The sequence below is a fragment of the Lytechinus pictus genome, chromosome 4 (genome assembly GCF_037042905.1).
Source record: "Lytechinus pictus isolate F3 Inbred chromosome 4, Lp3.0, whole genome shotgun sequence".
NCBI classification, from domain to species: domain Eukaryota; kingdom Metazoa; phylum Echinodermata; class Echinoidea; order Temnopleuroida; family Toxopneustidae; genus Lytechinus; species Lytechinus pictus.
In genome coordinates, this window is record NC_087248.1 from 25,757,935 (window position 1) to 25,773,333 (window position 15,399).

At 35.6% G+C, this 15,399-nt stretch overlaps 1 protein-coding gene across 1 annotated transcript; it reads right to left on the reverse strand.

Annotated features, from left to right (window-relative positions):
- Positions 1 to 1,092: 1,092 nt before the first annotated feature.
- Positions 1,093 to 5,568, reverse strand: LOC135153992 (uncharacterized). Its single transcript, XM_064099004.1, has 3 exons — positions 4,350 to 5,568; positions 3,727 to 3,992; positions 1,093 to 2,967 (listed from the first exon to the last, which is right to left on the reverse strand). Exons 1-3 carry the CDS (start codon positions 4,433 to 4,435, stop codon positions 1,331 to 1,333), a joined length of 1,989 nt encoding a protein of 662 aa, XP_063955074.1. The 5' UTR covers positions 4,436 to 5,568; the 3' UTR covers positions 1,093 to 1,330.
- Between the last annotated feature and the right edge of the window lie 9,831 nt (positions 5,569 to 15,399).

The following is a 15,399-nucleotide window of genomic DNA, read 5'->3' on the forward strand; positions in this document are numbered from 1 at the left end:
ACAGTACACGTATGGGAAAGTATACAAATATGTGAAGTTATACATGTACAACAGCTTTGGCAACTCTTTTATTTTAAATATTGTAAAGAAATGAATGAAGAGAACAATGGTAGGCGTAGCTTAAATCAAGGTTCCCCAGAGCTATCTACCCTTTGGAAAAATTGGTGATGCCGAAAAAATGTCTCTGCCGGGAATCGAACCCGGGCCCCCAGCTTTGAGCGCCGGTGCCTTAACCACTAGACCACAGAGACGGGTTAGTGGCTCGGGCGACCCCGATCCGATTGACCGTCAGATAGACAGATTTTCGACACTATACCAATTATAATTTCCTTTGTCGGGTGAAGGTGGGTTTTGAACAATGACAAGCCGCCATGCCTCAGCTGGATCAAAGCTATTGCTTTGATACAGTACACGTATGGGAAAGTATACAAATATGTGAAGTTATACATGTACAACAGCTTTGGCAACTCTTTTATTTTAAATATTGTAAAGAAATGAATGAAGAGAACAATGGTAGGCGTAGCTTAAATCAAGGTTCCCCAGAGCTATCTACCCTTTGGAAAAATTGGTGATGCCGAAAAAATGTCTCTGCCGGGAATCGAACCCGGGCCCCCAGCTTTGAACGCCGGTGCCTTAACCACTAGACCACAGAGACGGGTTCGATTCACGGCAGAGACATTTTTTCGGCATCACCAATTTTTCCAAAGGGTAGATAGCTCTGGGGAACCTTGATTTAAGCTACGCCTACCATTGTTCTCTTCATTCATTTCTTTACAATATTTAAAATAAAAGAGTTGCCAAAGCTGTTGTACATGTATAACTTCACATATTTATATATATATATATATATATATATACATGTATATATATATCCAGTGAACCATACTTCGATTCAGACCTACTTTTTTAGTTAAAAAAAGGTTAAGAAACGTGAATTTTGTTTCTTTTAACTATACAAAATATGGTTTAAAAGTAATAATTTTGGAAAAGCAATTTGCCTTACCCCCAATCACATAAATAGACAGCAAAAGCAGAGAAAAGGGCAATCAAATAAAGCGGTTGTGGCCAAAAATGTTATTGTTTATTTTTCTTGGGGGTTGCGGCTATTTTTAATTTAGGCCCGGCACACTTTTTTCTCGAACGCGAGATAATTTTTTTTTATAATATTGTCATTTTATGTTAAAATGCATTCAAAGGAATTTAAAAAAGGGTTGGCGTATCGAAATGAAAAAAATAGGATGTTTGACCTAGGTCTAGCCTTCTCTTAATATTTTTTCACTATTTCATCTGCATTTTTAAAACAATTTTTTCGTTAGAGTGAATTTCCCCTTTAAGATTTGGATGTTGCTGTTCTTGTATGAATTGCTTTAGAAAATTTACTTACCACTTTGCGATGATTCATGATGAAGATATGTCCCGCTTCTGTGTGCGCCGGCATCTCTTCCCCGATCACAAGTGTCTTGCTGGATGAAGTCAATAGATGATCTGCCACAGCTTTAGCCACTGTTTGGTCTTGACTCTCATATGCTACATCAACAATGAAGTCATCATCAACATCTCCATATTCCATTGATAGTATTGACGCTATGAGACGAGTTATGATATCCAATCCGACCTCCTTCTGTTGGGCTGAGGTGAAGTACAGAAGCTCACGGAATTCACTTGCTCTTCCGATTATATCCATCATCAACCTGTCGTACTCGCTTCTGCCTGAATTGTGAAGAGATGACAGATACATTCCTGCTAGATACTCCTGAAACAGCTTATGAGGGAACTGGACAGATGAGACTGCAGAATGAGAATGGTGTCTTCTCTCTCTCGGAGAAGGACTTTGCGTTTGCTTAGTGAGTACCCCAACTTGGCAACCTGTATCCACAGAACCCGGTAAGCTATGGAACTCCTGTTCAGTGAACACTAGCTTTCTGTCATGAAGCCCCTGCAAGGCAATACAACCGATATCGGATAGATGACGTAGAATGTCCTTCCGTTTCCTATCCATTTTCCCACCAACATCAATTGCAGACGTATCGAGCTTGGAAAGATAATGGTCTACTAAAAAGTGGATCATCTCATCAAACAGTTGGGAAAACGTTTGCAACTTGGACATTGCACTTCGCCGTTCGCCGTCGAAGTCTTTCCACATGATGCACAGCATTACTGTGTATATTGGGAATGGGGCCATGTTCTCTCTGATCACATCGTTGTTTGATATGAATCGATTCAAATCTTCAGCCGGAGTTGTGTCTGGATGGAAGAACTTAGTGATGTAGGCAGACAGATTATTAGCAGAAAAACCTTCGACCGCAATGAAAGCATAGAGCTTTCTAAGCTCACTAATCTTCCGTATCTCATCTGATTTCCATCCTCTTGATGTAATTAGCACTCTCCCTGACTTGAACAGCCGATTTAAGATGATCAAGGCGATCTGGTGAGGGTTGTTTAGATCACCAGCTAACTCGTCTAGGCCGTCCAGAACAAGAAAGACGTCTTTCTGGTGGGAGAAGATATGCTTGTTTAGCTGCATGGCTGTAATCTCAATGTCGTCTGGGAGGTAAGACTTTATTATCTCTCCAATAGTCTTATCACTTACGTCACGAAGAAGGATGAGAAGTACCAGTTTGAACTTTTGGTAACCTGCTCCATGAATCCAGTCCCAAGCAATCTTTGCACAAAGAGTTGTCTTCCCCACACCTCCTTCACCTTCAACCAGCAAACGTTTAGGAAGGACTCCGTTGACTTTAGTCTTGAGCAGGTCAGCGTAGAGTAGCGATGCCTTACTTGTTGTCCTCTTATTTTCTTCCATCAACATTAAGTTGGTGAAGATCTCATCAAATTTAAATAAAACGCCGCTGTTCAGTGGATCTGCTTGAATCTGACAGTGGTGAAGTGCAGAATATTCTTTGACCGCTTTGATGACCTGCTGGAATTCCTCTTCTGTCATTGATGGTACATGATCATCAACCTTACCTGTGATTAGATAAAAAAAAATAATATGTGTCTATTGCAGAAGAATATAGTTCGACTGAATATGAATGCCCTTTCTGTGATGTTTTTCATTCAATGGACTTTTTGTTTTATTTTTATATTTTTTGTATAGTTGAAAAATACTTTATGCAAATGTTTCAAGGTATTTGATATTTCGCAGCACACCTTGACTAAGAAGAAATTACTTCAGTCTTGTGTGATCATTATTATGGTCATTATGCCTTAATTATCTTAAATGTTATCAAATCATAATTAGCATTTTTAGTATTATTTATTCTATACGGGTATTCAATTGTTTAATTACGAAGTAACATCCGTCAATAGGATCAGTTCTCTTTATTTATGAGATCAGTTAATTCCATCAACTGTTGCCTCATATTCGGATATGAACATCTGAAATGTTCTCATATTGTCTCACCTTTACCTGCTTTTTTTTAATGTCACGGACTTGCTGAAAAGCAGTCTGTCATGACTGAATATGAAAAGTTTAACCGTGATTAAATAAATACAATATGATACAATCATTTTGATAATGACTTCATCGCTATATTTTATTGTATATTATTATTATTAGTAGTAGTAGTAGTAGTATTGGTGTTATGATTTTCATTGTCATACTATAACCAATTGATCAAATATTGTCATTGTTATTATATTATAATCTTTATTATATTATCATTATTGCTATTTCTCTAAATATTAGAAGTATGAGGGTAATGTAAAACTGGCAGTGGCAATCACCTTTTTGTACAATCTCAGCCAGCTGTACCAGATTAATGTTGTGTAACTTGTTCGATAGTTCCTCCCTCGCTTCTTGATGTCCCACTGACTTTAGCCATTCGCAGAGCATCTTATAGGTAGCTCCCATTAGGATACCAGTATTATCTCTCTCAAACCAACTTAGTTTAGCCTCAGTGAATCCTAGAGCTAGTCCGACCTTCCTGAAGTCTGATGGATCAATAAAGTCAGCAAGGAGATGTAATTCACGCTCACTTAGATCCCCAGGCCTGAATTGTATACAAAGACATCAGATAAACACAATACGAATAATAAAGATGTTCAAACGTTGCTCTTCTATTTGTTCACTATGTTTTGGGGAAAGATCCTTAACATGAATAATCAAATAGAGTATTCCATGTAAATAAATTAAGTTTTACTCTTCTATTATAAAAACAATCAATGCAAAAAATCTATGCTCAAACTCGACTAAAACAAGCCTTTACAAGTGTTTACGTATATAGTTAAGCGCCCCCTTTGAATTCCGTCGAATATCATAGGACTATACACGAATGTGATCGTCCATGATTGAAATTAGTCAATTTTTAGTCACTGTCATAGTAATGACCTAAATTCAACCTGCTTACTTGGTAATTGGACCCGGGTTTGGCTCCAAGTCGCCCGACCTCGGTAGGAGCACGTTAGCCATATCGGAAGAGCAGTTCCTTTTCATGTCATATTCATCACGATGGGATAAAGTTATATGTCCTGTCCACTGTGTTCAGAGATCTGTATTCCACGATACTCTGCAACCTTTTGAATATAAAGAGAGGAAGAGATAGATGGAACAAAAAGAGAACGGTAATACACAATTTCCTCAGCAAAATGTATTATGTACTTGTATAAATTACACATGAAGAGCTCACTTGCAAAAGGAGTTAGGTCAATTTTTCATCAAATTTGATTTGTATGTCTTAATGTATAGATTTTTAGATTTTTAGTAGCTCTATAAGATGGTACCAAAGAAAAGTTAAAATTCCTATTAAAAAGTGAACTAAAATGGCAAAGAAAAATCACTTTTTTCAAAAGGGGTTAGGTCCAGTTTAGTTGCAAAAGGAGTTAGTTCCACTCAAATTTTTTTTTGGAAAAGAATATCTTAAGAAATGTGAAGACAGGTATAGTTTTCTTATACCCGATTTTATGTTCTCATGGTAGGGTATCATGAAAATTCAGTTTCGCATAAGGATATTGCAATATGGAAGAATTGAAAAAACAATTTTCTTGGAGTGGACCAAACCCCTTTTGCAACTAAACTCTTCTAAAGAAGTCATTTGTCAAAAGGGGTTAGATCAATTTTTCATAAATTCGATTGTTTTCTGTCTCTAAACCTCTAAATTTTTAGTCACTCTGATGATACCAAAGACAATTTGAAATTCAAATGAAAACGTGAATGAAAGTGGCAAAGAAAAATCACTTTTTTAATCAAAAGAGATTGGTTTCATTTTAGTTTACTTGTAAAAGAGGTTAGGTTCACAGTGATAATTCTTTTTTTAAATACACATATAGGAAAAAAATGAAGACAGGTAGATTTCTTTTATACCAAATTTTATTTTCACCTGATAGGGTAGTATATCATGACAATTTAGCTTATCATACGAATATTGCAAGTGAGAATAAAAAAACGTGTTTTTTTTCTCGGAAGGGTCCAAAGTGAACCTAACCCCTTTTGCAACTAAACTCTTCACATTTTCCCACTATTTTTTTTTGTTTCAGGAGATTAAACCTGATTACAGGACTTTACAAAGTACAATTTATATGAACCTGTGGGGTTTTTTAGTGGCTGTACCCAAATTACCAACTATATCTTAAATCATATTTAATATTAACTTTGATACAATGTCCAAAATATTGAATTGGTATAACCATTTTGTATTGTTCACCAATACTACCAGAAGTTATTATTATTGATGATAATAACCTATAACATTTATTAGGCGCTTACAACAGGCACTTCTTAGTGCACTGTATTCTGCTTTTATAATGGACTTTTATGGGGGGTGTAGGGGGGATGACACAAATGTTATGCTAATAGTCAATACTGGTGTATCTCTCCAATTGACCGCCCCACAACATTCAGCTTTAAAAATCATCAGACAATCCTTTTTTTATAGTTGCTTGAAAAACCTGTCATTTTATGCATGTTTTTTTTTTATATTTATCATATATTTTCTTATATACCAATGGCTTTGAATACAGTGATCTATCCGTAAAAGTATTCAATCTTAATATTTTGTTACATTATATTTCTACCCAAAATAGAACCGAAACCAAAATCTCGCAGTACAGTGCGCCCCACAAAAAGGACATTGAGATTTTCACTTATTCTTATTTTCGACAAATAGACCATGTGGTGAGTGGACGGAATGGCAGTCGACGAATTGGCGATTTACCCCTTAAAAGTAATATTTTGTCTTTGCCGATCTTTGTTCAGGCGAGATAAAAAAAATTCTAAAACCAAAAACTCTGTTTTTTAAGACTCTGTGTGAATGCAATCATTGATGTTAACATAGATACGAGATAAGAGCATGGATGATGGATGGAGTGTCCTGATTGCGTTGAGAGGTGATGTTGTCTATTATTACAGTACGTAGATATTATAAAAAATTATAATATTTATAATGGGTTAATGATGTGAATTTATAATAAAGTGTTTTTTACATCAAAATGTTATGACTTATTTTTTTAGATTAGATCGCAAAATGCATTCACTAAAAACAATTTTTTTAAGATACATTATTATCAATACATAAACATGTGTTCAACTTATTAGGACAGTTGCAAGCTAATTTAAGGGTTTTACCAATCCTTAGAAAATGCTTTAAAATCAGGTGCGTACGCCTATATGCCTAATCCTTAATTCTGTCGTGAAGAAGTGACATTTCATGTCATTTAAGTGAAAAAAACATCTCTTGATTTTTATGTGCATTCAATCTTTAATCATGTATTTTGTCAGTTACTTTATTTTTGTGAGATGCTGGTTTTGGACAGAAATCAATTTAGAACGCTAAGGATTATACTTTTTTCCCGAATATAAAGGCGTTTTTACAGATAATTTGCTAAGAATAAAGATGCGTCGGTTCAAAAGGTGTGTGGTTAAAAAATGATGAGGAAGAACGAAACGAACGGTAATATCGGTTCTAAAAAGCAAGTTAAGGCAAATTTTGAAACGTTAATGTGTATCATATTTTTTCCTTCCTGTAGCTAGCTATAGATCAAATAGTAACGATAGCTTGCCAGGTTGCCATGTTAGTTCATCTTATAGAATTGCAAACACACAGATTAACGAATAAAGTTTTATTGACAACAATTATCATTATAAATTATGAGCGGTAATATACAGTATAATCATTTTGTATAGTATATTTCTTTCTTGACACATGAAAAGCGCATCGCTAACTCCTTCCCCAAATTATCGAAACCCTTTAGATTACACAAATGTCTTTTTGTAAGTAGCCATTTATTTGGTCAATTGTTTCACCTTTTAGCTCATAGACCATGTAATAAAACTTGATATTCCATTAAATCGTAATATTCCAGTGATTATTAACCCGGTTGGCAAAGATAGTCAAACAATACACATCATTCTTTTCGATTTGCTTTTATCTAAGTAAACAATGGTAAACACGAACTTTGAATTGAGTGTAAATCAATAATCTGAAATATCTATCAGGCCTGGGGAAAAGTAAGTTTTTAATAAATATAACCAATCGGTATTCAAGGTGAAACTAAGAATATAACATCAAAAAGAGGTTTTAAAATCTGAATTAAAGATAACTATGAAATAGCACCCAAATGTTAGTATGTATAAATAAATTAAATATGTGCTAAATGGTTCTGGAAGAAAACGCGAATAGCTGAGAAATTAACAAAATAAGCACGGAATTCCATTAATGTCGGGTATTTTCCCAAGCAATACTAATACACTGTTTCACATTATGCTTTCTGCGTTAGGAATCATTATAATTATCGGTTGTGAGCTAAGCTTTCATGATTTCACAAAGATAAGTTTACAATAATAAATTGGTTACAATTAACTGATTTAAAAGACTTCCTCGTGAAATAACTGTTGCTTCAACCACTTTCTTTTGGGTTTACAGGGAAATTAAATTCATTTTTTTCTGAACGCCCAGTCGCCTGTCATCTACTGCTTGCCGGTTCGAATCCCACTGGTTCCATTTTTTTTAACTTATGATTTTCATTACAGATCGAGCATGCGATCTTAAACACATAGGAGTAATGCTGAAAATGTGTTCACAAATTATTATTACCTCCTATTAAAGCCTCTTTATTTACTATCTATTTTCCATGACGGACGGCATTTGCATATTAATGAGTCAGAAAGAAGAGGATCAAGGGTCTTTGTTATTCCAGTTCATCGTGACATAGCCGTGAACCAGAATAGCCTGGTGGTTGAGTCGCTGCCCGGCAAGCAGTAGATGGCAGGTTCGAATCCCACTGGTTCCAGTTTTTTCTGACTTATGATTTTCATTACAGATCGAGCAGGCGATCCTAACCACGTAGGAGCAATGACGAAAACTTGTTCACAAATTGATTTAATCGAATGATCAAAATTCGCAATCGAATCAATTGAATAGCGATCCAATATATTCTATTTTCACACTGATGTAATATGAAATACTCCTAAATTTTTAAAGTAAAGGCATTTACACGATGTCGAGTTTTAAAAATGTAGAGATAAAATTGCAGGGACATGAATGGCAGATCAAAAAATGGCAAAAAATTCAAAATACAGAGGTGGTAGGGCGAAACTTGCAGGTCTTAGATTCAGAATGCATAGTAAAACCTTTTCCATATTTTGGGGCATTCCTGGGTAAATAGTTGAAAATAAAAGGGGATTTTTCAAATGATTATATCTGACAGTCTGAAGGGGTTTAAGATGATATTGTCTGTACCGTTTTGGATATGGATTAATACTGTATGTTCTGAATTGATAAGTTTCGCAACACGACATAATTCCACTGGCACATGTTTTGTATGACATTTTCCCGCCGTAACAAGCTGCGCAACAGTCTGAAAAATGCCATTCTTAAATAGGCTGGTATGTATGATCACGGAAAACAAACAGAAACTAGACTTTTCCAAACTTTTAACAGTAAGTGTATTTTAATCTCACCCAATAAACGATCAAATAACTAATTTGACAATTTGATAAATCGCATACGGTCTCATGTAAATGACGGAAACAGCAATTGATCGGCTTGCTGTGAAAAAAATATTGAGCAGCTAGTATAGGTGGATGCCAATTGATTGCATAGCGGCAAAGCTACGTTTTTCTACCAACGTAATTTCTACCTCTCCCATAATCGTTTACATTTACCATTGTCATTTTTGTCTCTGTCATTTTGACCTCTGCTATTTTAACATCTTTTGTGCAAAATCTGACACCACAAATTGTCACCCTTGCAAAATTTGTCGCCTAATTAAGGCGGCAATTTGTAGAGGAGGGGACATGAAAAATTGTCGCCCCGTTTCACATAACACTTTACTTACTTACTTACTCAATGAACACAAACACACACAAACAAAAATGGCCAAATAGAGTTCGTAAGAAAATGTTTATGTTTCTCTGGGTGTGTGTGTGTGTGTATGTGTGTTGATGTGTGAACACTTTGAGTGAGACTGATGGTGGTATCTCAGTTTTGAGACGGATTTTGGACTACTCATATCAGTTTTGAGACGATTTTAAAACTTGTCGCAGAGACGTCTTCTGGGGCCCCACGACGTTTCATTGGTCTCGATAATCTCAAAACCGTCTCAAAATAGTCTCAAATCTGTCTCAGAGACGTCTCCAATCCCTTTTTTCCCCAACAGGGATACGATACTTTTCGTTTCCGTCCCAGAGACGTTTCCAACATATTTTTTTTCGTCGCAAAAACGTCTTGGAGACGGATTAGGGACTACTTTTAGACGGTTTTGAGACGATTTTGGAACATGTCGCGGATATGTCTCCCAAATCCACACGACGTATTACAAAGTCGTCTCAAAATTGTCTTTAATCCGTCTCAGAGACGTCTCCAATTTTTTGTTTCGTCTTTTTTTTATCGGGGATACATTTTTTTCCGTCGCAGAGACTTATTTTGGATTCAGGAAACGTCTCGGGGGGTACATAAATGCGTAATGTTTACAAAGGCTCTGCCACCATATTTAGTTTCTTTGTCTTAAAGAATGGCGAACATATTCTGGAATATGTAGAACCTGGAGATGGAAATGGTTGTAGTGCAATATAAAACAACAACTAGAAATTTGACTTCTCAAAAGGACACAGATGCCCCCCGCTTAACGCGATCATAAATTAATTCAATATGACTGAACTTAATATCGTGCAGAAAACAATATGCATATTATATAATGAACAAATTCAGGCTCTCAAACCAACTCGCATATAAAATGAGCTGTGACATTTTACCAAATAATAATACACAAAAATACACACACACGCATACCCACACACACACACACACCCACATACCAGCACCCAAATACACTACACACCAGACTGGTGCTTGAAGACAGTTTGTGTAATGGGCGACAATTTGTGGTTCTAGGTTTCTTTTTGCCGACACAGAATGGCACAATATGCTTAAAGATTGAGTCCGGCGCGTGCAGCAAAAATTGTCGTGATGAGGCGACAATTTGTGCAGGGGTGAAAATTCGTGGTGTCAGTTTTTGCACAAATTGTCGCGGTATGACAATATGTCGTGCAACATATTTCCAGCTTAACACCGAATCGTTTACCCGATGGTCAGATTATTCACTTTTTAAGGTCGAGTAAAAGTAATTTTGCTATTGGCATGCAATATGTTGCAAGTTTATTAGGCCATAGTGGAAATTTCACGTTCACACGTACAATGCTATACTACTCCGTTTAATTATTAACATGTAACTGTCTTATCACTCATTTTTATGATATTGAAAGGTTTTAAAGATAATATTTTTTATATAAATATGAACTTTGGTATTTGTACGAACTGCTGCTAATCACAATAACCCCTGATATGGTATCTCACAACCATGGTTAATAAAGCCAAGAATTGTCTTTCGCCCTCTAAGGCCCCATGATAAGGGTAATGCTAAAACAAAAATAATTAGACCTACATTCAAAGATTGTTTGATTTAAATGCAAAACAAAATATGAATTTAACTAATCAATAATTAAAGGGGTGTGTATGAGTGAAATTTAAAAGCATTACAACAGAATAAAGGGTTTTTATATTCAAATTTGCCCATTATTCTTTTATTTTGATCCAACCAAAATGAATATAAAACTGAGTCAAAAATAAATTTGCAGGTCTTCTCATTTTTAAGTGAATTTTTCAAGTGTAGATGGACCCCATATTTTTAACTTCCTTACACCTTCAATATGCATTCCTCTACAATTTAGCCGAATTCGATGAAAATGACATGGATTTTGAAAAAAAAAAGTGCAGCTTACAAAATACTTTTAATTTTTGAATAGATTCACGTCTTTGAGGATTTGTTTTTTCCGAGTTTTTGCCAAATGAGGGCGCTGCTGACTCCAAATAGATATAGTTTTACCAATTAAAAGACTTTCTCTTACTTTGGTATCTACTTAAAAATGCACATTCGGGAAGTTTGATGAGTTATCCACTGAGTAAAGATGACCTAAACTCATTTGGTGAATTCGTGAGATCTAAGAGAGGCATAATTCTCTTGATTGCGCAACATTTCATATCATTCTAAAACGGCGACTTTGAAGTCCCGTAGAAAAAAATAAGCACATGAACCTATATTATTTTTTGCATTTTCATAATGCATAGATACCAAAGTAACTCTCTGCAAAATTTGGTGAAAATGACATGGACTTCATTTTAACTGTGGAACGTCCTTAATATGTTATAATGTACATAATTATCACATCCGACAATCGCAAATCATTTACATAGTCTTTCACATATTCCAATAACATCCCTCCTATAACGCGACTCAATCAAGCTCCGGCACCCCGATACAGACGTGGTCGCACGCAATGCGTGATAACCATAGTTTACACACTACTCGATAGCAGGGAGGGACATATGGGATGGGTCTGACTGGACTTGAAACTTCCAGGTTTTATGTCGAATCAAGTGTGCGCGCCCGACTGCCCATGTTATTACAAGTCAGACAATTAAAATTTTAAATTTCACAGTTTTTTTTCACCCTGCTCCATGGCCCTGGGAAGCGGGGGTGCTGGGGGTGAAGCAACACCAAAATGTTGGGGTGCCGCATGCGTCATTTTTCATAGGCGGCACCTCCTGGAAAGCTAGTGGTAGGTATGATAAATGACAGAGATGTAATGAAAATGAACGACGTTTTGTAGAACCTTCCCCCCCCCCTTCAGAATTTTCCGACACAGTACTTAAAATAGTGTTTAAATTCATCTTTGTTTCAGATCGGAATATCAAATATTTTCTGCTCGCGCTTCGCACTCGCATTATTGACTTTTAAATGTAAAGTTATTTTAACCTTAACAAAATTTGACAAGCCCCCCCCCCCAAAAAAAAAAAAAAAAAAAAAGAAAAGGTTTCACCAAAAATGTAAGGTTCTTTAGTCCAAAATACATGTATCATTTCGATTGTGAAGTGATGTATTTTTCTCCATCACGAAAGACCAAAAATAGAAGTGGGACATTTCATATTGTGCCCCCCTACTATTTTTAATAGGGGGAACACGTCCCCGCTGTCCCCTCTGGAATTTCCGCCCATGTGGGTTGAAGATGTCACATTCCCACTATCCTGTTTCTTGTGTCATTACATGGAAACAAAATTGTTTCATTTTTTTCATATTAGTGTCAATGATATGCCCCCCTTATAATGAAATAAGTTGTAGCAATGAATATCTAATATCATCTGATATCTAAATCAGTTGTCAATTTAACTCTTTTTTGTTCTTGAAGGGAAAATATTGAATAAACCTAATTCTATATAATGAAATACAAGTGGGGATATGACATCATCAGTTTGCTCATTGAATATTAATGAAGACATGCTTAAGACGGTTTCACCGGAATAATGCTAATCTTTAAAATGCAATAACTTCGATTTCCTTGTCAGATTTTGATCAAATCTTTATCCTTATGTTCGTCTGATTTTTCTTTATCTGTTCACTCGCGTCGTGTCGTGTTAAAAAAAATTCGTGAAAAAAATTGGCAGATCAAAAAAAAAAAAAAAGGGAGAATTAAGAAAAGAAAAAAGAAAAAAAGAAAGACAGAAAAAAAAGAAGAAGAGGAAAATGAGAGGAAAACGAGTGAGTGAAATAATGTGAGGGGAAGACTTGCAAAAAAATCGTTCATGTTACCATATAAAATCTTTGCTTGCGCTTCGCGCCAGAATTGCCTACGTGTATGCCATAGTGTTCAGAATGCCCAGATTCGAGGTCTAAATCTAAAACATGCGCCATAGTTTGCATGTTCTTTATTTAAAATGAACTTAAATTATCCAGTTTCACATCAGAATACCAATAATTGTCTGCTCACTCTTCACGATCGCATTATTAATGATACCCAATTAACTATATCCTATTTATGATTTACAAAATAGGAATAGAGTGTCCCGCTTTTAGGTCTAAAATCTCAATTGTCTTCCTCTCGCGCTTCGCGCTTGCATCAATTCTTTAGTTACATACCTGTCCCATTTATTCATACAAAAAGTGCTTAGAATGACAATTTTTAGGTCGGAATGTCAAAAAAAAAATGCTCGCGCTTCGCGCTCTAATTATTGAAATATATACCGTCTTCGTGGGTAACTGTAAGCAGTCCCTAACAGGTCCCTTTTCGATAATGCTTGGCGTTCGCAGTAGCCATCTAGTTACAAACGAATCTTGTTCAGGATCACACATAATATTGCCTAGAATATTAATTTTCAGGACAAAATACATGACAGCAAAATAAATCGCTCGCACTTTTTAAAAGGCTTATGAGATTATGTCATGTTTATGTTGTTTTATAAGAATAAAACTAAGTGACTGATCTGGGAAAATATAGGTGATATAATTTCGGGCACCGTCCCCTATTGGCGAAAGTCGGATCCGCCCACTGCCCTCACTCCCCCCCCCCCCTCTCTCTCTCTCTCTCTTTCTCTCTCTCTGTGAGTCATCAACATTTGGTTCTCTTTGTTGATAATTAAATTTCGATAAGAAGGACCTGTGTTTTATGCAGCACAATAAGTATTGAATTACACAACCCCAAGAATATGAGTTTATGTTAATAATCTAACCTGCAATGTTAAGAAAACACACTATATTTTCATCAGTAAAACACTGTAGATGAAATATATGTTAATATTAATGATATTAAAGTAAAGAGGGTAGAAACAGGCACTTATTTATTTCCTTGTGATGTGTAGAAAGTTCGTGTTAACTAAATAAACTATAATTTCTAGAAATATTGGTATCGTAAAAAAATGCCAGAGTAGAATGGGAATTACATTATTACTTCTTTTATATTCCTTACTTTGACGGGTTAAGATAACATTAAGATAAAATAGGGAAAAAACGTGATATTTATTTCTTTTTCGGCAGTGAAAGATGGTGAAATTAGATTAGTGTTGGAAATTTTGGATTAATTTTCTAGAATAAAGGGTCTTTTTTAGTTTTTCACATGTTTTGAGGTTGTTAAAGTGTATGTTATCAATGTTGGAAAAAAAGAGGTTTGATTTTATAGTGTGAAAGAGGTCTTGTCTGTAGAATCATTGATAAAAGAGCTAATTGAAATACATACCTTATTTTACTTTTGTATTGGGGATTTAAGAACAGGTAAAAAGGTGTACTGGGGCAAACTTAGCAAGGAAGCTATAGAGAAGAAGGACATGTCATGGCAAGGACGTGGGTTCTCAGTAGATCATTCTTTTCTTTATCACAACTCTAGATTTATCTAGCTTTGAATCAGTAATGGCTCTCAAGTTTAAGGGTAGAAGGACTTGTTTTCTGACATAATATTTCAATTTGTGGAAAGGACTTTTTGTAATTCGGCACCACCGGTGAGTTAATTATTGATTTTTTATTCGTTTTTCAAAGTAACAGAAAGAACGTACATGTATGTAAATTAAACAATTATGTATAAACATGGATACTTTATTACAATGAAAAATGACTTTGTAAGGCCAAATTTCAAAAATTTGTCTTTAAATTCTTTAAAATGTCATTATTTGATAAAACTAATGTATCTTTCGCCGCATTTCAAGAGGCTCTGTGTTGAGCTGGGTTCTGACTCAGCTTTCTCACGCATCCTACAATAGCACCAAGTCCGAATACCGTAGGACTACTTGAATTTATTCATTGAATCTTTTTTTTTCTAAAATGCACCATGATTCATAAAATGTTTTTTTCATTAGATCGAACTTTTGAATATCCCGCATAACAAATAAAATTATTTAATAATAATAATAATAATAATAATAGCGGTATATTTACCCAGGGTAGCCGCTTCAGTTCCGAAAACTGTTCTCCCAGCGGGCCCTGCTATTATTACCCCGGCTTTAGCTGGGCTGCCTAGGCGCTCAAGCATTCAAGGAATTAATCCTGCCGGGTACCCATTTACCTCACCTGGGTCGAGTGCAGCACAATGTGGATAAATTTCTTGCCGAAGGAAACTACGCCATGGCTGGGATTCGAACCCAC

What these genes read in the sequence shown, in the direction of transcription:
- LOC135153992 (XM_064099004.1), bottom strand. Translation starts at nt 4,435, where the DNA reads ATGAAAAGGAACTGCTCTTCCGATATGGCTAACGTGCTCCTACCGAGG. An exon ending in AACCCGGGTCCAATTACCAA is followed by an intron (nt 3,993 to 4,349) that starts GTAAGCAGGTTG and finishes TATACAATTCAG; the next exon opens with GCCTGGGGATCTAAGTGAGC. An exon ending in GGCTGAGATTGTACAAAAAG is followed by an intron (nt 2,968 to 3,726) that starts GTGATTGCCACT and finishes ATCTAATCACAG; the next exon opens with GTAAGGTTGATGATCATGTA.